The sequence below is a fragment of the Gilbertella persicaria genome (genome assembly GCF_025201335.1).
Source record: "Gilbertella persicaria strain CBS 190.32 chromosome Unknown B0P05scaffold_45, whole genome shotgun sequence".
Classification (NCBI taxonomy): domain Eukaryota; kingdom Fungi; phylum Mucoromycota; class Mucoromycetes; order Mucorales; family Choanephoraceae; genus Gilbertella; species Gilbertella persicaria.
The window spans coordinates 123,759-147,689 of record NW_026252006.1 but is presented as its reverse complement, the minus strand read 5'-3'; the positions used below and the strand labels follow the sequence as shown (position 1 = coordinate 147,689).

Here is a 23,931-nt window from a genome sequence, read left to right as displayed (position 1 = left end):
AATGAGAGAAACTTGGCCAAGAATACACTGTACGCTTGGTCGGAAGCATGAAAAGCCGATGCCAAGCCGTGGTTGATGCTAAAGGTGGCCACACCAAGTATTAGTTCTTCTATTTTCTTTTAATAAATAATCTAAACTTTTATTCTACACAATTTATAGTGCTCATCGTTTATGCTTTAGGGGACTTGAAAATCATGCAATTTTTTTGCCTTCAAAAATGTATATAAAAAGGCACGAAAGCCAAATCTGTGTGGCTGTATATTGAGAATAAAGCGTAGCTCTGAGAACGTTTATCGCATTATTTGCTTTCGCTTCGGAAACATCTTGAATTTCAAATGCAAATCATTGTGCATAGACGTTATTCTAGAAGAGGAAACAAACTCTTTTTTGTAAGCTTCAGTCATAAAGCCCATTTATAGTGAAATGCAATGCTGCCAAATTACTAGACAAATAATGTTCATTCCACAATGCCCTTATCAAAGCAAGATATAGGTATATGTTTTTTTTTGAAGACAAGAAGGTATAGCAATATTCCTTCAATATATATATATATATATAGAGCAGTGCAGATCAATTCGATTTCCGGTCAAGAAGGCAACAAACACGAAACTCGTCGCGTTTTCTTTCTTTCTTTTTTTGGACACACATACAACAAAATGAAATACACATACACGGCCGCACTTATGGGTGCTTCGTCACAACCTCCAAAGAAAACTGAAAGAAAAAAACCTGTAAAGCCTAAAGCGACCAAAGAAAAGCCAAAAAACCCTATTCCTTCGCCACCTGTGATCGGTGGCCCTCAGATCAATAGCCTCGAAACAGCATCAACACTACCTCAGATAACCAATCCTAGTTTGCCAAAGATAGCACCAGCACTAACCTCTTCTTTCACGCCAATAACCGCTCCATTACCTACGAAGTCTGTATTGCCTACAAAAATACCAGCACCTGTCAAATTACCCAAAGAGCCAAAGAAAAGAACAAGGAAACCAAAGCCTGAGGCCCAAACTTCACAAAAAGCTATCGATGACTCATCCCAGGCAACTCAATATACAGAACCTAATCCAACTCCTGAATCAACAAAAGATAAGACTGATCAAACAATAGTATCACCCATTGAAAACAAACCAAAACAAGCTCCCAAGAAAAGAGGAAGAAAACCCAAATCTGAAACGACACTAAAGGGTGCTGTAGGAACAACTAAAGAAGGCAGGAAAAGAGCAACAGAACCCAATGAAGAAGGTGGTAGAAAGAAATCTAAATCAAATCAATCTTTACCTCTTACAAGTAAACATATACCCATATATATACTTGTTTATTGACATGTATTATTCTAGCTGCTGTTTATGAATTGTCAGCTATTATTGAGGGCCATACAGAAATCAATATACCCGTACGTGGTAAAGATGAATTAGAAGATGCAAAAGATATTTGGTGTTGTGAATTTGAACCCAAGCATGTAGAAGGTACAAGTGATATCATTGCACTTGCTGGATCCTATAGTGTTTTGTTTATGGATGCACAGCAAGGTCGATACATCAAGAAATACACACATCCTGAAGACCAAGAGATTTTTTACTGTATGGCATGGACAACAGTGCAATTGGAAGGGGAAGTGGATGCCAATTGCAATGTATTGGCTGTTGCTGGTAGATTGGGTTCCATCAAACTGATGAACCCATTACAACATGAATGTTATCGGTACTTGTTTGGGCATCGCCAAGCAGTACTTAAGCTCGCATTTGCCAAGTCAGAACCTCAATGGCTATTTAGTGCTTCTGCAGATAATACAGTTAGGTTATGGGATATAGGCTCCCCTACAAGTAGAGTAGATGACTCAATGTAAGCCTCAGTCTTTTATACTTGATCTAAATCTGTTTGTCATTAGGTGTTTGGCGAAATTCAATCTCCCTTCCAAGGCAGGCATACCTTCTGCTCTGAGTATATCTTATGATTTATCTACTTTAATGGTTGGCTGTGATAATGGTGATATGGTGCGCTATAGCATTTCTGACAAGGATATTCAAAAAATCCGAGAAAAAGCTACCAAAGGAAAAAACAAAGACTTAGAGAGCAATGAGAAATGGTTCAATGCACTTTCCTTTCAGCCTAATATCATGTATCCTGAAGGTGATGAATGGCATTCAGGCTATGTGGATGATATATGTATCCTTGGTCAAGATGGGAATAGTCAGAATGGATTGAATGGTAAGATAATATCTCGCGGTGCTAATGATTGGGAGATCATTCTTTGGGATCCTGCAAAGAGTACCCAGAAAGATGCTGAAGTTGAAAAGTCTTTTGACTGGCCCGATTCTGCCGAATGCACTGGGTTAAGGTTTAAAGTAATTGAAAAAGAAGGTAATATATTTAACCTTGTTTGATCAACTATTCAATGGTGTGTTCTCTATAGATCAAAAGGTGTTGATTGCAGGCGAATATGAAGGTCAAATACGTATCTATAACATCAGTGATGGTAAAAAGAGCAAGACATTAGAGGATGGCAGTAAAGAACTTTTTCAGCCAGTCAAGGTAAACAATACCTAAAAAGATTGCTTTAGGCTCATGCTTAACTGTTAGATACTGTCTCATCCTAAATCCTCTGAACTTATCCGTGATGTGTGTTGTTCAAATGATACACGTACCATTGTAGCTGTTGATAACAATAACACAGCTTTTGTTTGGACCGTAACTGAATGAAAGAAAATAAACTTTTTTATTTATTTATTTATTTTTGTACAAGAGAGATTTTTTTTCTATACAATTAACCACGCTTGCTAGTCCAAGCAGCAGGGTTAGTACGGTTGCAGATCAATTGAGCTCTATCAAAAGAGTTGCGGTTCTTGTTGGCAACAATTTGGAAGCAAGTGGCACCACCTTGACGGGCAACAATGGTAGACCAAGAAAGGAAGATTTCCCAGACACGGACCAAGTTATCACCATACTTGGCTCTCATGGCATCCTTGTTCTTTAACCAGTTATCATACCATCTGTTGAGTGTGGCTGAGTAGTGGACACCAACAGTATCTACATTGTGGATTTCGAAACCAGCCATTTCAAGTTGTCTAAGGTACCAGTACAAAGGTGTAGAAGCATCAGCACCGGGGAAAATGTATTTAGCCATAAAGAGACCCCTATCGAAAAACGCATGAGTATTTGTCAAGTCCGTCCATAGAGAGACAACTTACCAAATGAAATCTTCGTACTGCCATGTAGCTCTTAAGCCAGCAACTTGCATGTAAAACAAACCATCATCTTCCAAGAGTTCACGAACTTCAGTAAGGAAAGTTTGGAAACGACGAATACCAACATGTTCAGCCATTTCAACAGCCTGCCCAAAAAAAAAAAAAAAAAAAAAAAAAATACAAAGTCAGCTCATTGAAAACAATTGATAACCAGACTACAAATCAAAGATACTTACAGTAATTTTGTCATACTTTTGGTGCTTTGGAATATCACGGTAATCCATGCAGAGAAGATTAGCCTTGTCCTTGACACCCCAGTCTTCAATACGTTTTTCACCGAAAGCAACTTGATTGCGAGCAAGAGTGACACCAGTAGATTGAGTGTTGTATTCCTTAGAGGCATAGGCAACCAAAGTACCCCAACCACAACCAATATCCAAATGCTTATCACCTTCCTTCATGTGTAACTTTTCACAAATAAGCTTCATCTTGTTTTCTTGCATTTCTTCAAGGGTCTCCTTCTTGGTAGGATCACTGATAATACCAGAAGTGTAGACCATAAGAGGACCCAAAAAGGCTTCATAGAAATCATTACCACGATCATAGTGATCACGAACTTGGTTTTCATCTTGTTCACGAGAGTGCCAGAAAGTTTCAGGGAGCCATTGGGTCAAGAAGAACTTGAATTGACCCAAAGTAAATTGGAAAGCAGCCCAGTCGTGACGAAGTTCCATGATTTCCAAAGCATCACCGTTAAAGTCTACCTTACCAACAAAATAAGCCTCAAAGAAGGTTTCCATGGGAATCTTGTTGCGACCGTGATACTTGGCCTTGAGTTCAGGATCATGGAAAGTCAAGTAATGTTCAATAGGCTTACCAGGAAGAGGGATATAGTTTCTGTAACGAGGAGCAAAACGAGAAAAGAGATAGAGAGTACAGGCCAAAAGAGGAAGGAACAAGAGGAGAGTAATAACAGGGAAAACCCAGAGAGAGAAGCCCAAAGCATAAGTAAGGAAAGCAGGAATACCCACAGTGACACCGATCAAGATACGATTATCAAAGGTTTGGTTACCAGCACCTTCTGCAGGAAGAGGTGCGTTGTTAATAGCCGCCCAAGATGTCGGTTTAAATTGCTTTAACATCTATTGAATCAGTTAATGATCACGACGCGACTATTTTATCTGGCATCTTTATCCTTTTATTGGATGACGCGCTTTTTTCTTATGACTAACCTTTGAGTGATTTCTCGATAGAAAAAAAGAAAAAGAAAAAAAAGGGGAACAAAGTGCCTTTTTGTAAAAGGTTTTTAATATTTATTTTTTTAGTTTTTGTGTGACATGTCAATCACTTAAGTGGTTTTCGCTCTTTTATAAATGTCTTGGATGTAACATGTAAGAAAGCCCATATAAATATTGTTTATCAGCATTTTGATCCATAAAAACACAATCTTGATTTTACTTTTCTCTGTAATACAAACATAAGAATAGATATTCTTTTTAGTAATATTGACTTTATTCGAGTTGAATAGTGCAATATGACAGTTCTTTTATGTGGTTTTTTTATACTGGGGCTGGAAACATTAATCATAAAAGCCTTACCTTTTTGAGAAATTCCTTTTTATAGGTTACTCCTTCAAGGTACAATCGGTTTTTTCTTTTCTTTTCTCAAGATACTTGATACTGCAGAGATCACCTATAGAAATAAGCTATATTCAATATATCTCTATATAGCTAAGGGTTACTTAGTCTATACATATCATGTTCATTGTATACTATTTTGTGTAGCACAACATAAGCCTTGTATTGTTCTCAATGTATACTAACAAACATGAAAATAAAAAAAAAACAGACAATTTTGATGCAGATAACATAGAAAAAGAATGTCTAATGACACAGTAAAATAGCATATAGTGTGTTTAAACTTGTTATTTCTATACCGGTCATGGTGACAGAACAAGTTCGCTCTCTCTTTTTTTTCAAAAAACAATGAGAAACTCTTACTCTTTTGATGAAATCGGAAATTTAGAAAATGGCAGGAGTCAATGTCAAATTTGACTGGCTGGTGCACATGCGGAATCCTAATGACTTGGGAGTAACAGTGAGCCAACAAAAATATTTTTTTTTCTTCTCTCCCTCTCTCTCCTTCCATATACCCTCACACACACACACACACTCTCTCTCTCTCTGTTTTCTTTCTTTCTTTGATTATTAAAACCTTCTCTCTCTAAAGCATTGTAATATGTCAAAAAATACCATTCCATTCTATAGTCGAGACAGCGACGTGTCTGAATATGATATACTTGGTGCTTCTTCAGAGATCTTGACTTTACTTGGTCAAGATTCCGAAGACGAAGACGACGGACCTCCAAGAGTGTCAAGTATGGAATTTGATCCTGTTGAGGTAATCTTATGAAACAACCATACACAATAATTCACCCTGTCATAGCTCAATAGTAGGTTTGGGAGGTCTCCTAGCTATAAAGAAGAGGATATCAAACCAGAATCAATACACGACGATACCATTGCAAAAATGGAGCAAGAAGATAGAAGTATGAGCTATTATGTAAGTCAAGAAAGACACAAAGAAATGTATTTCTTATTCATGAAACAGGCTTCACCTATTCGAACAAACGATCATCAAGAAAATACCTAGTAAAGAAAACAAAAGACATAGACATGCTTATACTGATACCTTTCTATAGTTCTAGAAATGTTCGACGAAAGCTTTCTTCACCCAATGTAACATCTGCACCTGCTACTTTTAGTAATTTACAACAATCACCTATCCAACGATCACCTATCCAACGATCACCTATTCAACGATCACCTATCCAACGATCACCTATTCAACGATCACCATCTATTGGTCTAAGTACGCCTTTAACAGATGCAGCATCTTTATTTCATGAAGGTAGTTTCTTTTTATTATTGGACTTGGATATTGACCCTCTTTTTCTTTAGTTTCAACTAAAAAAGAAGGGGAAAGTGATACTGGAAGTCTTGAACGAAATGTGTCTCGTCTAAATATTGCAGTTGACAACTCAAAGGTAATACGCATTCACTAAATCAGCAACTCATTCTCTCTCTCTTCTTTTTTTTTTGCCTTAGAAATATATACGATCTACTATGGTCTATGAACCCAATAGGAAATCAGATAGCATGGAATATGAACACAATTCACCACAGAGACATTCACCTATACAAAAAAAAGCAGACGAGTTTGCCTTTAAGGCACCAAGAATCAACAAGCGTGATCTCAATGCTTTTTCACGGTACAAACAAAACCAACAAGAATTACTATTAAATCCACCTCGCGAAAAAGATGTGATATGTGTCAATGGACGTAATTATACTATTATCAAAGAAATTGGTAGAGGCGCTTCAGGAAAGGTCTACCAAGTCTTGTGTAATGAATATAACGAGATATTTGCACTTAAGTGGATTGAAATCAAGAAGCCTGAAGATAGGCAGAGTATTATGGAAGAAATAGAACTGTTGAAATCACTGGATACCAACGAGAACATTGTATCTTTACTGGACCACCATATTTCATCGCATGTTATTCATATGGTGATGGAATTGGGTGAAATGGACTTGGCTAATTTACTGCATAAACAAAAGAAAAAAGCTTGGAATATCAATTTTGTACGGTACTATTGGGATCAAGTAAGTTCTTTGTGTGTGTGTGTGTGTGTGTGTGTGTGTGTGTGTGTGTGTGTGTGTGTGTGTATGAGACTGAACATTTTGTTCATTAGATGCTCAAGTGTGTCAATGCTATTCATCATAGCAAGATTGTTCATTCTGATCTTAAGCCTGCTAATTTTGTATTAGTCAAGGGCTATCTAAAGCTGATTGATTTCGGTATTGCCAAAAGAGTAGCTGATGATTCTACTAAAATCCTTAGGGATACTCAGGTTGGCACACTGAATTATATGTCACCAGAAGCTTTGATGGATATGAATGAAGGTCGAACAGATGCAGAGAGTCTGGTACGATTAGGCACACCAAGTGATGTGTGGTCTTTAGGCTGTATTCTCTATCAAATGGTCTATGGACAAACACCCTTTTATAAATTACCTGTGCACCAAAAGATCATTCATATACCAAACCGTGATTTTCAGATTGAATTCAGTCCTACAATCCGATCAGAAGTGAACAACCAAATCATTCAACTGCCGCCCATGTTAATCAAATTACTCGAAGGCTGTCTGGACCGTACACCTGCATTACGGCCAACACTCTATGAACTTATGACACATCCTTTTGTAAATAATAGCTGTTAATGTGTGTATAAATAAAATAAAAATAAAAAACGCTTTAATTTTCTTTCTTGTTGGGACGAACTACTTTCATGGCCTTATAGTCTCCATTAAAACGGAGACCTATTTTCATGATTTCAGTAAACACATTCCAGTCCATGATTTTGGTAGTCAAGATTTTCATGACGACAGTGATAGGTCCTTGATCTGATACAACAACCTTGCCTGCATTACGACAAATAGTGTCCGCAATGATGGAAGGATGAGACGAGAACTTTTGTGCGGAGAGGAGAGCAGACATTTTACCAGCATTGTTGTAAAAGTTGGAATTGATAGGAGAGGGATGCTGATATGGTATTAGTTACAAACATCTTTTCCCTGTCTACTTACAATGGCCAATACATCAATCTTGGCCTCAGCTAATTCAGCAGCAATAGAAGCAGCAAATGTAGTCAAAAAGATCTTTGTGGAAGCTAATCCCATTTTTTTTTAGTATGAGGATACTAACCACCTGATTCGATATCACTTACCATACAAAGCAGACATAGGATTGGGGATAAAAGCAGCACTTGAAGAAGTAAATGTAATCAAACCACGCTGTCCCTTATTGAGCATTTGATCAGCAAAATAATGGGTCAAGGTCAAGCCAGAAGTGACATTGGTATGGAAATTGGCCATTTCACGGGGAAGAGGAATATCAGCATAACCACCAGTGGTAATGAAACCAGCATTGTTGCACAGGATTTGGACATCAATATCACCTGTGGTTTGTTTGATGGTTTCCAAATAATCACCTGTAGCATTTGAGAGATCACAGCCAATAAAACGGAACTCAACCTGAGGGAACTCTTTGACAATCGTTTCTTTGAATGCAGCAAGAACAGTATCATCAAGAGCAACAACAACCACATTTAAACCTTGACTGGCAAACTTACGAACAATAGCAGCACCAATACCAGAAGAGCCACCAGTGACAAGAGCCCTACACATAAATGATCAATAGGCCAAATCTATATGTTGATTAAATACCATTTGGCGTTGTATTTGTCCTTTAAGTTTTGTTCAGGGCAACCATAGGCACCATAAGCCACCAGGAGAAGATAAGGCACAATGGTCAAGACACCAACCCAGTAAAAGACTATGGTTTGTTAGAAGACAGCAACCTCATCGGCTCGAGATCTTACGCGAAGTAAAGAAAAACATACGAGATGAAGAAAGTAAAAGAAAAAAACAAAATAAAATAATTGACTGAGATATAAAATATGATTTCTACTTTTATTTACATTGTTTATTTTCCAACAAACTTGGCAAGCTTATCAGCATCAGCACAATCATCTTCTACTAAGGCTTCACCAGGACCAGCCTAACAAGAAACAATGTGAGATTACAATATACACACACACACATATATATATATATATACTTACAGCAGTCCATTTGAATAAGGTAGGAATGGCTGTCAACTTGAAACGAACACGGTAAGGATGATCCGTCTTTCCTTTCCATTGATCATAGAAGCCAACAGGAGCTTCAATCAAAATGGAGTTTTCAACAGACAAGACAGCCTTACGGATCAAAGGATCAGCAACAACACAATCAGGACACCAAGATTCAGAAGTTTCGGGTGTTTCGTTACCAAAAAAGACGACATAAACAGGGTTACCGCTTTCTACAGCCTTGTTGACTTCTTGGTCAAAGTTTTCGATATTTGCACGTACAACCTTCATAGTATATAATTAAAAAAAAAAAAAGAGGAAAAAAAATGTGGCGCGTAGAAAATTTAAAGCCGAGACAATGCACTTCTGAGTCTAAATAATGATTACTCATCACTTTAATGCGTGATTTGAGTCTATCATGACAATTTAAGAATGATGTAAATCGACTTACAAATGATGCCAACTATTTAGCTGTAATTAATGTAAAATCTTAAAAAAAATAAATTAAGTGTTACTATTATAATTACGTCTGTCATGAAGCTCATCAAGTTTTTTTTTGATTTTGAAGTCTACATTGATTAATAGTGAGTCAGTAACTAGAAGTTTAGATCGTCAGTATTGAGCGAAACAGCACTTAGGGATGGCTATTCTGCGAACTGTAATAAAATGAACGCTATCATGTCAAGGTCTTTAGCTAAGATAGCAAAAATAACTATTTTAAACTTTTTATGTCTACATAATTAATGCCAATCGACAGATCAGAAGGTATGAATATAGCGCATTTTCTATGAAATCGTTAATTATCTTGTAAAATCGGATTGTATTCACTGTTATTTTTATTTTTCTTTATGGATATGATCTTTATATGAGTAGCTAAATAATTAAAACACGTAAAATGACAAGTCATGGCATAAGAGATTGTAGTACTGGAGCAGAGCGACAGTCGAAAAGCTGAAGTACAGTCTCATCTGAAAGAATCTGCTCCCTGGTTAAGTAATAAGCTTCGTTGTGAGATTCGATATTGTCGATCACTATATTTTTTACATTCTTATGAACACTATAACAATTGCATTAGAGGACATGATAATTTAAGCATATTGTTGCATTACCGAAGAAATTGGACCAAGTCAGGTTTGTTTGTTGTTAAACCAGCGAAGTCGATTGCCACAATTGAAATTGGAATCTTCGTAACACTTTGCTGTATTACCTTGGGTGTTCCCTTCAGTCCTTGGGATGACGGTGGTTGTAGTGGTATCACGTTTTACAAAGAGTTCATCTGAAGCAGAGCTGTATGAACCAAACACCATGTCCACGGAAGAAGCTTTCATCAACCTGTCTACCATACTTTCCAAAAGACGAAGTCTTGTCGTGGTTGATTCCTTTCCAGGAGATTTCCTTACATATCCGATAATTTTACATCCCTCGCTTATGAGACCGTGTAATCTGGCTTGATGTGTTGCACTAACATTTAGGATTTGTCTAGCTACTGATTCTACAGTAAAAAAGAAAAAACATGAAAATCAAAGGTATAGAAGTATCAGTTTTATCAACTAGCATAATATACCTCGATGTGTGCCTTTCAGAGCCCAAAGGGAGCGGTATCTTATCTTGGTTTTGGAGACATCGTTTTTTTGAATTTTGCGGGTTTGGTCAGCAAGCATTAGATCTAACTTGGCTGTGCCGCACCATGTAGAAAATGATCTCGATGTTTTCTCGTCAAATAGATTAGTGATTACAACAGTTTCTGAGTAAATCTGCTCCATTGATATTTGCTTTTGTTCGTACATGTCACTATCCACCGGCTGGCCAGGTCGATATACTTTGTTCAGGTATTGGATAAGTTGTCTCTGGTTATCTAGTAAAGTCGTTAAATTAATACAAAACACTCTTCTCTATCACTTACTTATAGTAGTTTGTTCTTGAAGATTGGTTGATTTTGGGAGGTCATCTTTGTATCGATGGTAGTAGGATGGAAAACCATTTACTTTTAGCTTAGTTTGGAGCATGGGCTCATTGGGGTCATCGGTATAGCAAATCTCTAAATCACAAAGTTTTTCAAGGTCTTCTTTGAGTTTTTCAGAGTTTTCATTCGTAAATTCTTTGTTAAAAAAATACATAAAGCATGCTTTCGAGTTATTGACATTTAAGAGAAAAAGGTTGGTTCAAGTTAATCCAAGTTGGTCCAATTTGATCTAGGTTGGTCCACATATAAATCTCTGATTGGATGTAATTTGGCGGATCAGTAACTTTTAAGAAAGGTTGGTCCAGGTTGGTCTTATGTTGTTGAGCCTAAGCACTTTGAGTATAAATTTGACAAAAATTAATACCAGTGCACAAGTATGCTATTTGGGTCAACAGAAAACTTTTCCTGGTTAAAAAATATACTCTCGCTACAGCATAAGTAATTGAATTTTTCTTTGATTGATGAAACAAGTCTTCATATTTGTGAAAATCCTTTATTTCTGAATGCATAATTCTTCCATTTTTGATGGAAGGTTTCTACATTTAATAGAAGGTCTCTTCCATCGCTTACGCTTTAGTGTCTTTAATTCTAAGAAAAAAAAAATAATAAGAAATGATAAACCATAATGAAAAATGAAAAATGGAAAATCGATATAAAGATGAGAAAATTAGAAAACTATTAATTTCTATATTCATTGCTTTCCTTAGGCCTGCTTGCTAAGAATGGCTTTTTTATACTGAGTTTTAATCATATGATCTGCTCCTTTCGATCATGCAAAGAAGCTTAAAATCACCTATTGAGGCGTTGCTAGGCAACTAAAGACATGCTACAGTTTATTGACTCTTGTTTAGATGACGCAACCATAGTAGTGACTGTATTTGAAAAAATCTTCCCTGTCTTTATTATGTATACGCGTTGCTTTTCTATTTTTCAACTTCTTTATTCCCATCAGCAAGTATTATGTTTTCGCCTTTATGGTATTGTTGCCTCTCACTTGGTTGATCACCTAGTTGATGCTACTCTTCTATCAAGATAGCTCTGCCTTTATTGGTTTTACGTCAATTTGATAGAGAAAACTACATACTTGTTGCCAGTTAAAAAAAAAGAAAGGGTTTGTCCTTTTTTTTTTGCACTTGTTGTATTACAACAACACTTGAAGACGATCACCAACATAGTGCACTGGTATGATGACCTCTTCTTATGTTCGCTTCAGGCCTTGTCTGACTCTTGTGTGATCCTCCCTCTTGTGTGATCCTCCCTCTTGTTTTGGTGTTGTATGAATCCAAGAGAGAATATAAGAATGTCTTCTATATTGCATATGAGCAATCCTTGTGTTTATTGATACTGACTTTTGTCTTCCCCCACAAGGAGACAAAGGGAAAGTAAAGATAGACATAAATGCTTGTATGGTTCTGTTTGTCCGTCTGGTCTTTGACTGGAATTTCTGTCTATTCATGGCACCTTTCTTCTTTAGGAGAAAACAACTATCGGATAGAGTGACGGCAGATGTAAGCCATAGCTCGCTTTTGCTACTGTGATAGTTCTGGCCTTACTTCTTTGTGAGGTGTGTGCGTCAATGCGGTAGTGAGAGATGTAGCTTATAGTCCATTCGACTCTTCATCAGCATAAACCCTTCGGATACCTAGTTGATGTTTGTAGAGAGACGTCCTTTTACATTGACTAGGTTTAAGTCTGGTGGTAGTAGTGCTATTTGTTTGAGTATTGTCTATTCTTGGTAAACTCTTTCTCTTTATGGGGAGAGGGACAGTTATCAGACAGAGAATGTGTACTATCTGTAGTGCTCATCTATTCATGTATTTGGGTAGATTGTCTCCTGTAAGAACAAAGGCCTGTTCTTATAGAGCGAGTGCTACTTGCTTTCTAGTGAATTGGTCTATTCAAGACTAGCTGCTTTGGAATTGAAGAATGTAGCCACTCTTCAGTCTAAGGCTTAAGGTTAGCTCTTTTGTAGATGGGCTATCAATTTGGCGACGTATTTCGATATGGAATCCTGATAGTGACAATTGACTGAGGCAAACCCTATGATGGGAATCAACAATTATATCATGTTGGTTATCCGTCTTGAAGGCAGCTTACTAATGAAGCTTTTTGTCTTTGAGACTTCCGGAGCTCTTTGACTAAGCGAGGTAAGCTTTCTTTGGGATTTTTGTCAAGGAATTATGCTAGATTTGACAAGTGATAATTGACCTGGACTAGTTCTTCCCCAAGGATGGGCAATGATGTTTAATGATATAGTTGAGTGCCTGGCACTTTTTTTTTTTTTTGGGAACTCAATTGAAACTAGTTTAGGTCCTCGCCCTAGTTCCTGGTAACAAATACTTGCAAGTGTTTGGCTAAAGTACTAGTTTCTTTTTTTATATAATAAACAGTGTAAACTAAAAGAAAACGCTGTTCTCGGTGATTGAATGCCGCTTTTCATTTTTTTTTCTTTTTAAAGTGTAGATCCCTTTTTCTTATCTCTTTTTTTTTTAAAAAAAAATTGAGGTATACGTTATATGACACCCATAGAACATAGCGATCTTGTTCGCCAAGATGACTCAGACATAGAACTACCCAATCTTTCCCTACAACAACAAGAACCTTTACTTGATCAGACTGCCATAGAAACAAGGTCTCGTTGGCAACGGTTGAAGCAAAAATTTACTATACAAAATATCAAGACTTTCTTATACGAGAAACGATGGTCTATTGGCACATTGGCATTTTTCACTGTACTTGGCATCATTACTTACCATTATCGTCGAGAGTTCTTTGAAGCTTTGGAATTATTAAGTCATCGAATATCTGACATGGGATACAAGTAAAAAAAAAAAAAAAGTATAATGAAGCTATTGACACTTAATTTAGAGGACATATCCTGATGGCTTCTCTTATTTTCTTGAGCTCGTTTCCTCCCATTATGGGTTATGGTACTTATCAAACACTGTCTGGATTTACCTATGGATTTCAAACTGGGTTTCTTATTTCCTATCTCAGCGCATTAGCAGGAGCCACTGCCTGTTTCCAATTATCGAGAATATGGTTAGGTCACGATAGAATCAAACGTATGTTAGACAAGACAAACAGTATCAAAATGATTGTCAAGGCAGTCGAGAAAAAGGGATTTAAAGTAAGCAGATAGATCTATAGGATAAAGAGTTGCTTAACTTATATGTAGTTGTTTGTGTTGATTCGGTTTTCACCTTACCCATTTAATCTGATGAATGTCTTGTTTGCTACAACTCATATCACATTAACTCAGTTTGTTGTTGGCACAGCGCTTTCACTCACCAAGATTGCTTTACATGTCTATATTGGTGCTAATCTGACTTCGTTTGCTAAACATTTGCTTGGAGAAGATAAGGACATGACAGAAGGGGAAATTCAAGCAGAACAAATTAAGTTCTATGGTGCTATTGCACTGTCCATGTTAGGATTCTTGGTGTTGATTTATATATATCGAGTAGCTAAAGCAGTGACACCAGTAGAAGAAGAACAAGAAGAACTCACTCAAGAAGAAGAGATGCCTTTCTTACGTGATGAAGAAGAGCACATAGACAATGTTTCATTAGATAATTGGGATACTTGGGGAGATTATTCAGATCAAGAATCCACTTCTAGTCTTAAGGGTCTTGGCAAAAATGATTAATGCACTTTAAAAAATGACCCTACTGGAATTCAATCTCTATCTATTCTTTCTTTTTTTCTTTAAAAAAATATGCTTCCAGCAAGATATGGCAAAATAGGCCTCCTTGTTTTATTACCTATTTGTGTTTGTTTTATGGTTTATTATGGCTATTATAGCCATAAAAATCCAGCTTATCAATATGACTACAAGACAGAAGGAATAGAAAGAGAAAACGCTGCTTTTGTTGTGTTAGCGCGCAATTCAGACTTGAATGGTCTTCGAGAATCTATGCAAATGATGGAAGATCGCTTTAACCACAAGTATCATTATCCTTGGGTGTTTTTAAATAACGAGCCCTTTGATGATAAATTTAAAGAACTCACAGCCGGCTTAGCTTCTGGCAAGACATATTATGGTGAACTGACGCCTGAAATGTGGGGATATCCTGACTGGATTGACCAAGAAAAAGCAAGAGAGTCACGCGAACGTATGGAAGCAGCAGGCATTATTTACGGTGGCATGGAATCCTATCGACATATGTGCAGGTAAATAGGGATATATTTATCAGTGTCACTAAAACGTCATTCTAGATTTCAAAGTGGCTTCTTTTTTAGACACCCTTTAATGGACTCGTTTGATTATTATTGGCGTGTAGAACCTGATGTTAAGTTTTCTTGTGATGTAGACTACGATCCTTTTCGAGTCATGCGTGAAAAAGACCTTAAATATGGATTTGCCATTTCTTTACATGAATATGAAAGCACTATTCCTACTTTATGGGAAACTACCAAGAAATTCATGGCTGAGTACCCTCAACATATTATCCCTAAAGAAGACAAAGAGTCCCTTATGAATTGGGTCACTAATGATGGTGGTGAAACATACAACTTGTGTCACTTTTGGAGTAATTTCGAAATAGGCTCCTTGGCGTTCCTTCGATCTCAGGCTTATCTTGATTATTTTAATTATCTGGATAAAGCAGGAGGCTTCTTTTATGAACGATGGGGAGATGCCCCTGTCCATAGTATTGCCGCTGCTCTGATGCTAAAGAAGTCTGAAGTGCACTTTTTCTATGATATTGGTTATTACCATAATCCTTTCAAGAACTGTCCCAATGAACCAAGATGGCTTTCAGTCGAGAAATGTAATTGTGATCCCGACGATAGTATTAGTAAGTAAATAGTATTTTAGTGCAAGTAAGATTAATGAGTATTTTAAAAAGATGACAATCCATGGAGTTGTACAGCAGAATTCATGAACTTGGTTGGTAAATCCAAAAAGGATTTCGTGATTACACAGCGACATTAGACTTGTTTAGCATAAACAGGTGGTAAATCTTCCTTGTTAAAATGATGGAGCAAGGTTGTGCTTAGTTCATCACTAATGTAGTATATAAATATCTGTTAAAATGGGCTGTATTGCTTACTTGGAACAAATCACGAATTTCTTGACAGTGGCTTCAGAAAGCAATGGGCGTATTAATTTAAACACAATACTATATGGTTGAGTGGTTTGTTGGTCAAGAACCTAGTTTACCTTCCCCATTTAGGTACATTGACAAAGATTTTACTAGACAGGAATTCAGGGTAATTGTCTTGCATTAATTTGATGATGGTGTTGGTAGCTTCTTTTGCATTAGCAGTACGTCCAAACATAGAAGCACCTTTATAGTCATGGACTTGAACCATAGTATCTGTATTCACAAAGTCAATGTCTCTAATACCCTTTTCCATCAATTGAACTCGCCAACGAATGAACCTATAGAATGAGTACCATACAATCATACAGAGTACTTTACTTGTTAACATCACCAAAGACAGTTTCTTGATTCAGATCACCATAGAAATTATAAGTGACTGGTCTCTTTTCTTTATCGTGTTTGTAGAGAAAACCAATACTGTCATTAAACGCTTGTTCATCAAATGTCTCTTCAAGTAAAGTATCAGCTGAGAATTCTTTTCTCCATTTAAGTGTGTTGATCAGCATAGTTTTGGCAGCAGAAATATCAAGGTTTCTGGGTTAAAATATATACATATATATATATGAGCCATCATATAAACATAGGGTTCTACTTGCCTAGCACGAAGAAATTTAACAAGAACGACCTTGATACGGTCGTCTTCTGAACTCTTATCTAAAAGAACAGTCCATAAAGTATAGACATCACTTGAACCAAAGGCTTCAGTCAAGATGTCAGGTAGAGCGTCTTTAAGCTGTTGAACAGCAACTGCTTCTGTTACTGTAAACTTAGAAACAAACTTGTTTTCAGACATAATAAAAAAAAAAGAAAAAAAAAGGAATGTTAATCCTCTGTACTACTTTATATTTATTTATACAAAAGAAGGGGGTATATATTACTGTTGATGTACACAAATAACAGATTTAGAGTGTTCTTTTGTAGGTAGACATTGAGACCAACATTCAGTAGAACAAAACCGAACTCTTCTGACCACAGCAGGATGTCCACCAAACCCCTTAACTTGGACAGAAGTCACCCATTCATTCACAAACGGACCTTGACAATAAGCACACGTACGCTCTCCCTTCATGTCTTGTGCTAAATGCGCCGGTAAACAATCAAAGGGTATTTCCAACTTGTGTTTTAGGATGGTCCTTGAAGCAATCTCACGTAACGAGTGGAGTAATTTAGTCTCGGTAGGCAAAGGAGATTCACGCGGGAAGTCCACCAGGACATAAGTGGAGTGTGTAGAATCTTGTACAATCTTGGAACGAGAGGTACCTATGAGATCGTTGGATGGGTATAGAGGCTGAACAGGGGGTCGAGAACCATCAATGTTGAGTTGTTGTGCGTGATAAGAGAGTTCATGGTCAATAGAAGCATCTTCGTCTTGTTGAGGATGGGTTATACAGAAGCTAGAGGAAGGTTCCATGGCTGGAGAAGTCAATGGTGAAAAATAAGATGATGACGATGACGACAGCGAAGAAGAAGGTGATGACGAAGATAATGAAGGGGTTAAGCAACCCATACCTCTTGGACCACATTGATCTACCCGAGATAGTTTAGGAGAAGCAGCTGGTGAACGTGTAACTCCACGTTGAGTCATTTGCCTTAAAATACGAGAATAAGCGTCTTGACTTGACTGATCACAATGGCCAGGCCGTGTAAGTGGGTTGCCCGTGATCAGTAGATTAGCAGACTGCATACGCTCCAGTATTTCTGCAGGCATAATACATAACAAGTTTTCACTGATATCTAACAATTCAAGTTGGCTAAGACTCACAAGATCAGCGGGTAAAGTCGTCAGATGGTTCTTGGACACATTCAGTGATTTGAGTTGCTGACATTGAGTGATAGACTTGGGAATAAAGTCGAGTTGATTGTTAGAGACATTGAGAAACTGAAGTGACTGAATAGCAAGATCGTGGGGTAAACTTCGTAACTGATTGTACGACACATCGAGTTCCTCAAGCAAGGACATGTCTGTGATACTATCAGGCAATTGAACAAGCCGGTTACCTCCGTACACAGAGCCCAGTTGAAAATGACGCATGTGTTGCCAATAGTCTAGGCGACTAGGTAACTTCTCAATCAAATTGGCAGCAATTCGGAAGGTTACTAGATTAGGCAACAAGCGAGGCATGTCTTCTGGTATGCTTTGGATTTTGTTTTGTGATAAAATAAGGACTTGAAGGTCTTGTAAGGCATAGAGCTCAGGTGGTATATGTGTCAGTTGGTTTGAGGTTACATTCAGAATCCGCAAGTGAGTCAAGTGGCGGATCTGGTCTGGCAGTCGAGTGAGTCGATTCCTTGAAATGTCCAGTTCGACAAGACTCGTATATTCGTTGGGTCCAAAGCTTTGCTTAAGGTAACTTGTCAAGGAAGGTAATAAAAGATGGTCCAATTCCCGCCCTAATTGGTCTGCTTCTAGACCTCGTCTTCTCAACATCACAAGACCTGCTCCTGTTGAGGAGGCAATGTAATTGTGTTTGGGATCAATCTGAACTTGTCCATTGTACTCGGATTTGTTCTTCTTCTTTCTGACGATGCTTGGTTTTTTAACATGATGGCCCAAGAAAGGGTCATCAATACAAGATTCAATATCCAACAACATAGGTTGATTATATTGAGGCAAAAAATTCTGTATTGGAGGTTGTTTCTCTGGTGGCAACACACCTGTTAATGTCTTGCCTTCTAATAAGCTGAGTATGGGCATTGTGAAATGTTTATCAGATAAAGAAAAAGAGAAAAAATAGATGAAAAAGAGGGAGAAATTTTTAGAGATTCGGCACTATAAATCTTATCTGATTCATTCTGCGCGTGTGTATCTTTTTTTTTCTTTTTCTCTGGGTTGTACATTCATAAACATAAGGTTATGTGTACGATACCAGTTTTAGATTATCTGATCTTTTTTTTTGTATATGCAATTGTTTTCGAAAATATAATTATCTCTTATTTTTTTTTTTGCCTTTATAACATCAGATTATTATGAAATCTTATTTAAGCATACAAAGAGGAACCTGGTTCGAAAATAAAAACAGATAATTTTTTTTTTATCAGATTTAGATGCAGACGAATAAAAGTCCTTTCTTTCATGGGTCACATTTAGTTTTTTATTGGTTCAGTCTCGCCGAGAAAGAAAAGTTGTGTAACTCTTTATTTTTATAGATTACAGTGTAATTTAAACAGGAATTTCCTTTTGCATGTTGAAAAAAAAAAGGAAGGGCTATCCAGTTTCTATTTCAGTTCAAGCCACTCTCTGATCTTAAAAATGACAAACAATAAAAATCAGATAAAGTAAAAAAAAAAGGACGCGTTTAGATTTATATGAAAGATTATGACGCACTTTTTGTATAAAATCATATGTCATCATCAACATAAAGAGAAGACTTATCTAAGAGAAGGAGCATATAAAATCAGCATAGTATAGTATAAATCATAGAAGAAAGGGAATAGCATGGATTATTCAGGCATACAAAGTGCCTTGTTTTTTGGAGCATAGGGTTTATGATGAACAAAGAGGGGTACAGACCAAATATAGTTGTCAATAGAGACCTTGATAGACATACAAAGACTATCATGGCAAGCTTTCTTTTTTCTTCTTCTCCTTTCTTTACGTGGCATGTACTTGTGATGATTGGATAGAGCATCTTTATATACGTGTTCATCCTCCTCAATGCCTACATAATGTTGCATAAGATCGTCTGTTAGGCTGATCATACTCGTCATTGCATGCGCTAGAAATTCAAGCAGATATACCTTGCCTTGATCCAAAGCAATATGTATCGCTTCTATTGTATGGTAGATGCCATTCATACCGTTTTTTGTTTGTGTCATAAACCATTGAATCAAATGTAAACATATCGAATCGTCAAACGAGACCTGCCTTGGCTTATTCACAGGTCGAATGATGCAAATTGGCCGTGTTTGTGGATCACCCACTCGTCCAATCTGTATCACCATCAAAGAAACCCAATCAAACGCTTGGTGATTGTATTTTGGATGCTGTCTTAACCAACGAACCTGAAAACTGCTGATTGGCAGTCGCTGAATTTGACTGAACTTGTCGCAAAGTAATCTAACATCTTCTTGATGCACAAATGACATGATAGGATGTCCTACTAATTCATGTGGCATCTGAGGGAATTCAGGTGAAGCATGTGCCTGATCAATGGTACCAAATTGGTTTGTTTGTAGGATAGTAAATGAAGAAGATGTAGTGAGTGCTGTGGTTGGACGAATAAGCCAGTAGTCTAAGTTGCCTCGCTGACAGAGTGGGTCATGATGTATGCATATGTCAAAAGGAATTTGCCCGAGCGAGCCATGATTTAGTGCGGAGTGGTGTATGCCTTGTTGAGGCTGAAGTAAATGAATGGATTGGCCTATTAAATGATGAGGTTCATAACCGAGCATATCAAACACCTCATCTGTGGCTGTGACGATGGTTTTGTTTTGCTTATTGATGATCAATAAAGAAGAAGATCGAAGTGGACAGCCATGAAACGAATGGTGCTTGTTTTTCATTAGAATAAAGAAAGAAAGAAAGAAAAAAGAAGAAGAAGGGGGAAGAGAGAATAAAGAAGCTTTTTTTTTTAATTATGTACTCGCGTAGGTTTTGGCGGGTTTCACATGAAAACAGATAATACTTGTACGACACTATGTCTATTTTGATTAGTTTAGAAGCATATGAAAATTAGAAGAAAGGGTATTTTGATTAGGTCAATAAAGTAAAAAAGAGCTTTAGTAATTCAGTATCACAGAGCCATTGTTAGTTTATTAATTAAGCTTTATTTGTCTTGAATAGCCTGAATTAGATAATAAGAAGACTTGCCAACACGCAAGACACAAATCTTTCCATCAATTAAATCACTTTCTTTTATGGTATGTTTGATATTTGTGATTCTTGTATTATTCAAATAAATGCCACCTGCCTTGATCTTCTTTTGTGCATCAGCTGTAGAGAAAGACATTGTTTACATTCTGTGTAACCCCTGTTTTACTTACATTTTGATTTAGCAGCATTTGTAATAGCAGCAATCTTGTCTAAACCAGATCCAATTAAAGAGGATTTCTCAAGTTGAATAAAGCGATTTTTATCAAACTTGAAAGCTTCAATGATACTATCACCAGATACAGCACTCAAATCAGCTCCAAACAAAACTTTAGTAGCTGTCTGTGCTCTATTTAAACCATCCACTAATACATTATGTTATTTGGATAGATCAAACTAGTTTACATACCACCATGAACAAGTTCTGTAGTTTCGTTTGCAAGTGCTGTTTGTGCTATTCTTTGTTCAGGCAATTTCTGTTTCTTGTGAGTACTAATTTGATGGTGAATAGCCATTACCTGGTGCTCATTCATGATATCAGAGACCTGCTCTTTAGATAATAAAGTAAACATCTGTAAATATTTACCAACATCTGCATCTGTTGTTTTCATTAGAAGCTATGTATTCTTGTTTAGTTCAGGTTGTCTTGTATGTGTCCTTACTTGATAAAAATCAAACACACTTGTCATATTCTCGTCAAGCCAAACTGCATTGCCTGCTGATTTACCGAATTTTTCACCTGTTGATGTCAATAAGAGAGGAATTGTAATACCAAATGCCCTTGCTTCCATATCTTCTTTGTCTACTATTTGACCATCAGCAGATCGTTTTCTATAAATCATATCAATGCCAGCTGTAATATTGCCCCATTGATCACTGCCTCCAATCTTGAACAACATAAGTACACTTTGCTCTTTTTTTTTTATTATTATTATTAAATTTACCTGAATTCGACAGCCATGATGCTTGTAAAGATACCAGAAATCATAGGCTTGCAGGAGTTGGTAAGAAAATTCAGTAAAGCTAATGCCTTGTGTTGTTTCAATACGTGATTTCACACTCTCTTTAGCTAACATGGTATTGACACGAGCATAACGCCCAATCTTGCTCAAGAAATCAATAGCTGTCATTGAACTAAACCAACTGTAATTATTCAGTACTTTGGGTGCTGCAAGTTCTTTGGAATCAAATCCACGTCGTTGAGCATAGCTAGCACCATTTTTGAAAAACCGATGGATTTGGCCTTCAATACCAGCTACATTGACTTGAAGCACATCCTCAGATAATGGTACACGCTCTGATTTTCTGCCTGAAGGATCACCAATGCTTCCTGTAGCACCACCTACAAGAGCGATAGTTTGATGACCTCGGATATGAAAGTGCAATAGTCCCATAAGTGTAACTAGGTTACCTAAATGAAGACTTTTGGCTGTCGGATCAACACCACAGTAAATGGCAGTCTTTGCACTGGTCTTTTCTGTAATATCAGGGCTATGTAAAATACGTTATGCATAAAAAAAAGAAAAGAGTGGCGCACTGGAGTGGATGGCCTTACCTTGTGACATTAGAGACAAGGCCTCTTTCAGTCATGTCATGCATAACATTAGAATGCATACTCAAAAAACACTTGTTTAAACGAATGATTGGCTTCCATTGAACATGGAATGATGTCCTCTTTAGCAAGAGCATCTCAAAAAAAAAGCTATCGAGTTTTAAGCTACCCCTTGTTAAAAAAAAGAAGGAAAAAAGCTGTCAAATGAGTTTGAATGTCAGTCAGATTCAACAATGTCTTTCGAGGTTATATGTTCTTTCAAGTTAATATTCATGTCTCAGTATCTTTTTAAGCATACAAGAAGCTGCTTGTAAAACTTGATTCTACATTTCTTGTCTTTTTTAAGAGATGTTGTGAAATATACATTTGAACATCTCCTTTTCTGTTTGTGACTTGAACAACTTTCTTAATAAACTATATGTGTAAAACAGTAAATCTGACAAGTCCATTTTGTTCTTTACTGGCATCTAAACAAAATAAAATAGATATACATGGGAAACAAATACCCATATGGTAACAGTGTGCATTTCAAATTCCTAAAGAAGTGCAGATAACCAAGATGTTATGACATAATGACAAGAATACGATATCATTTGATCTACCGGATTTCAAAATCTGTTTGGGTAGTAAGCCCACACAAAATGATTTATGCGTTGATATTACACAAATGACTATCATTGTCATGCTATTTAAATTACTTTGCTTACCATATGTCTTATTAAGCACAGCATCATCTCCATTTAAAGTTCTTTATTCCAGTTTGTTAACATACAGTGTATGGAAAATATGATACTATTTCATTGTGTTATTACAATTAAGGTGTACAAATTAGCTTGTTATCCAAAATGTCAATTGAACAAGCACTTGTCACTAGACTATAGAACATGGATTCAAGTTAAACAAATTTTATTAAAAAGCAGCTCTTTTGTTATGGTTGGACTAGTCTGCATAATTAAGTTATACACCCTCTTTTTTTTAACCATCTTTAGATATATCTACCATAATAGGAGTATGCAGCTTTTTCACAAAGGATCAAACATACACTATTACAAGAGAAATAAGATACTTATAAAACCATGACTAATCTTTCAAACGTCAAGAATTCAAAACATATAAAAAGCAGAACTCAAAGTATGCCTTGATCCATATCATCCTCTTCAATCACCTTTATCATGGTCTCCTTCTCAAACATCTTGCTTGCTGGTCTCGCCTTAATGATTGGTGCTAGTGCTGCTCCCAATACTGATGCCCACACTCTCCAAAAAAGAGCTGAATTCGACATGATTGTCAAATCTAACCTTGCTCTCAAGCCCCGTGCTTGTGAAGATAACTGTTGTAGAACTGTCATTGCTTGCTGTATCTTCTATGGCGGCTCCTGGTCCAATGGTAAATGTAACTTCTAAAGACGTTTTATATTCAAAATCAAACTTTTGACTACAATAAATTGATTTAACATACAAGTGCTAAGATCTTTATTACTTCGCATTGACATTCAGTTTTACTTTACAAGTAGAAAGCAATTTTATGCTGCAAGCTATAGTGTAGCAAAAAATGAGCTATTGCTTTGTATTAAAGCTTTATAGCCCAACTTTGGTCTATCTCTCTCTCTCTCTCTCTCT

The 23,931-nt window shown here is 36.8% G+C and overlaps 14 protein-coding genes across 14 annotated transcripts; 5 read left to right on the top strand and 9 right to left on the bottom strand.

The window, feature by feature from the left end:
- The first annotated feature begins 317 nt into the window (after positions 1-317).
- B0P05DRAFT_246941 (WD40-repeat-containing domain protein) lies at positions 318-2,598 on the top strand. The gene is made up of 4 exons (XM_051573326.1): positions 318-1,287; positions 1,338-1,842; positions 1,889-2,532; positions 2,581-2,598. Exons 1-3 carry the CDS (start codon positions 468-470, stop codon positions 2,382-2,384), a joined length of 1,821 nt encoding a protein of 606 aa, XP_051431435.1. The 5' UTR covers positions 318-467; the 3' UTR covers positions 2,385-2,532; positions 2,581-2,598.
- A 99-nt stretch (positions 2,599-2,697) lies between these two features.
- On the bottom strand, positions 2,698-4,492 carry B0P05DRAFT_556643 (Mycolic acid cyclopropane synthetase-domain-containing protein). Its single transcript, XM_051579938.1, has 4 exons — positions 4,418-4,492; positions 3,422-4,327; positions 3,189-3,331; positions 2,698-3,134 (listed from the first exon to the last, which is right to left on the bottom strand). The coding sequence occupies exons 2-4, from the start codon at positions 4,325-4,327 to the stop codon at positions 2,765-2,767; spliced, it is 1,419 nt and encodes a 472-aa protein (XP_051431434.1). The 5' UTR covers positions 4,418-4,492; the 3' UTR covers positions 2,698-2,764.
- A 1,088-nt stretch (positions 4,493-5,580) lies between these two features.
- B0P05DRAFT_246832 (kinase-like domain-containing protein) lies at positions 5,581-7,484 on the top strand. Its single transcript, XM_051573325.1, has 6 exons — positions 5,581-5,747; positions 5,796-5,836; positions 5,887-6,095; positions 6,146-6,231; positions 6,293-6,850; positions 6,940-7,484. The coding sequence occupies exons 1-6, from the start codon at positions 5,715-5,717 to the stop codon at positions 7,465-7,467; spliced, it is 1,455 nt and encodes a 484-aa protein (XP_051431433.1). The 5' UTR covers positions 5,581-5,714; the 3' UTR covers positions 7,468-7,484.
- B0P05DRAFT_556637 (uncharacterized protein) lies at positions 7,474-8,674 on the bottom strand. Its single transcript, XM_051579937.1, has 5 exons — positions 8,628-8,674; positions 8,473-8,581; positions 7,974-8,425; positions 7,834-7,916; positions 7,474-7,789 (listed from the first exon to the last, which is right to left on the bottom strand). The coding sequence occupies exons 1-5, from the start codon at positions 8,644-8,646 to the stop codon at positions 7,502-7,504; spliced, it is 951 nt and encodes a 316-aa protein (XP_051431432.1). The 5' UTR covers positions 8,647-8,674; the 3' UTR covers positions 7,474-7,501.
- B0P05DRAFT_556633 (uncharacterized protein) lies at positions 8,656-9,357 on the bottom strand. Its single transcript, XM_051579936.1, has 2 exons — positions 8,871-9,357; positions 8,656-8,806 (listed from the first exon to the last, which is right to left on the bottom strand). Exons 1-2 carry the CDS (start codon positions 9,168-9,170, stop codon positions 8,732-8,734), a joined length of 375 nt encoding a protein of 124 aa, XP_051431431.1. The 5' UTR covers positions 9,171-9,357; the 3' UTR covers positions 8,656-8,731.
- Positions 9,358-9,923: 566 nt separating this feature from the next.
- B0P05DRAFT_246471 (uncharacterized protein) lies at positions 9,924-10,378 on the bottom strand (the record flags this gene model as incomplete). The annotated part of the gene is made up of 2 exons (XM_051573324.1): positions 9,924-9,936; positions 9,989-10,378. A coding segment is annotated over one exon (372 nt), but the record flags the coding sequence as incomplete, so codon positions are not given.
- Positions 10,379-10,380: 2 nt separating this feature from the next.
- B0P05DRAFT_246470 (uncharacterized protein) lies at positions 10,381-11,082 on the bottom strand. The gene is made up of 2 exons (XM_051573323.1): positions 10,783-11,082; positions 10,381-10,734 (listed from the first exon to the last, which is right to left on the bottom strand). The coding sequence occupies exons 1-2, from the start codon at positions 10,994-10,996 to the stop codon at positions 10,430-10,432; spliced, it is 519 nt and encodes a 172-aa protein (XP_051431429.1). The 5' UTR covers positions 10,997-11,082; the 3' UTR covers positions 10,381-10,429.
- Positions 11,083-13,358: 2,276 nt separating this feature from the next.
- B0P05DRAFT_574495 (snare associated Golgi protein-domain-containing protein) lies at positions 13,359-14,491 on the top strand (the record flags this gene model as incomplete). The annotated part of the gene is made up of 3 exons (XM_051581567.1): positions 13,359-13,663; positions 13,711-13,972; positions 14,021-14,491. 3 exons carry the CDS (start codon positions 13,359-13,361, stop codon positions 14,489-14,491), a joined length of 1,038 nt encoding a protein of 345 aa, XP_051431428.1.
- Positions 14,492-14,623: 132 nt separating this feature from the next.
- On the top strand, positions 14,624-15,649 carry B0P05DRAFT_590525 (nucleotide-diphospho-sugar transferase; the record flags this gene model as incomplete). Its single annotated transcript, XM_051582814.1, has 2 exons — positions 14,624-15,015; positions 15,061-15,649. 2 exons carry the CDS (start codon positions 14,624-14,626, stop codon positions 15,647-15,649), a joined length of 981 nt encoding a protein of 326 aa, XP_051431427.1.
- B0P05DRAFT_556617 (CRAL-TRIO domain-containing protein) lies at positions 15,627-16,755 on the bottom strand. The gene is made up of 5 exons (XM_051579935.1): positions 16,547-16,755; positions 16,269-16,484; positions 16,007-16,228; positions 15,897-15,965; positions 15,627-15,850 (listed from the first exon to the last, which is right to left on the bottom strand). Exons 1-5 carry the CDS (start codon positions 16,741-16,743, stop codon positions 15,775-15,777), a joined length of 780 nt encoding a protein of 259 aa, XP_051431426.1. The 5' UTR covers positions 16,744-16,755; the 3' UTR covers positions 15,627-15,774.
- A 22-nt stretch (positions 16,756-16,777) lies between these two features.
- Positions 16,778-18,890, bottom strand: B0P05DRAFT_556616 (uncharacterized protein). Its single transcript, XM_051579934.1, has 2 exons — positions 17,787-18,890; positions 16,778-17,723 (listed from the first exon to the last, which is right to left on the bottom strand). Exons 1-2 carry the CDS (start codon positions 18,643-18,645, stop codon positions 16,825-16,827), a joined length of 1,758 nt encoding a protein of 585 aa, XP_051431425.1. The 5' UTR covers positions 18,646-18,890; the 3' UTR covers positions 16,778-16,824.
- A 337-nt stretch (positions 18,891-19,227) lies between these two features.
- B0P05DRAFT_556614 (uncharacterized protein) lies at positions 19,228-20,493 on the bottom strand. The gene has a single exon (XM_051579933.1). It carries the CDS (start codon positions 20,451-20,453, stop codon positions 19,392-19,394), a length of 1,062 nt encoding a protein of 353 aa, XP_051431424.1. The 5' UTR covers positions 20,454-20,493; the 3' UTR covers positions 19,228-19,391.
- Positions 20,494-20,676: 183 nt separating this feature from the next.
- B0P05DRAFT_556607 (tyrosine-tRNA ligase) lies at positions 20,677-22,588 on the bottom strand. Its single transcript, XM_051579932.1, has 7 exons — positions 22,316-22,588; positions 21,705-22,251; positions 21,423-21,647; positions 21,279-21,377; positions 21,170-21,236; positions 20,934-21,125; positions 20,677-20,883 (listed from the first exon to the last, which is right to left on the bottom strand). The coding sequence occupies exons 1-7, from the start codon at positions 22,447-22,449 to the stop codon at positions 20,717-20,719; spliced, it is 1,431 nt and encodes a 476-aa protein (XP_051431423.1). The 5' UTR covers positions 22,450-22,588; the 3' UTR covers positions 20,677-20,716.
- Positions 22,589-23,307: 719 nt separating this feature from the next.
- On the top strand, positions 23,308-23,779 carry B0P05DRAFT_556604 (uncharacterized protein). Its single transcript, XM_051579931.1, has one exon. It carries the CDS (start codon positions 23,485-23,487, stop codon positions 23,713-23,715), a length of 231 nt encoding a protein of 76 aa, XP_051431422.1. The 5' UTR covers positions 23,308-23,484; the 3' UTR covers positions 23,716-23,779.
- Positions 23,780-23,931: the final 152 nt, after the last annotated feature.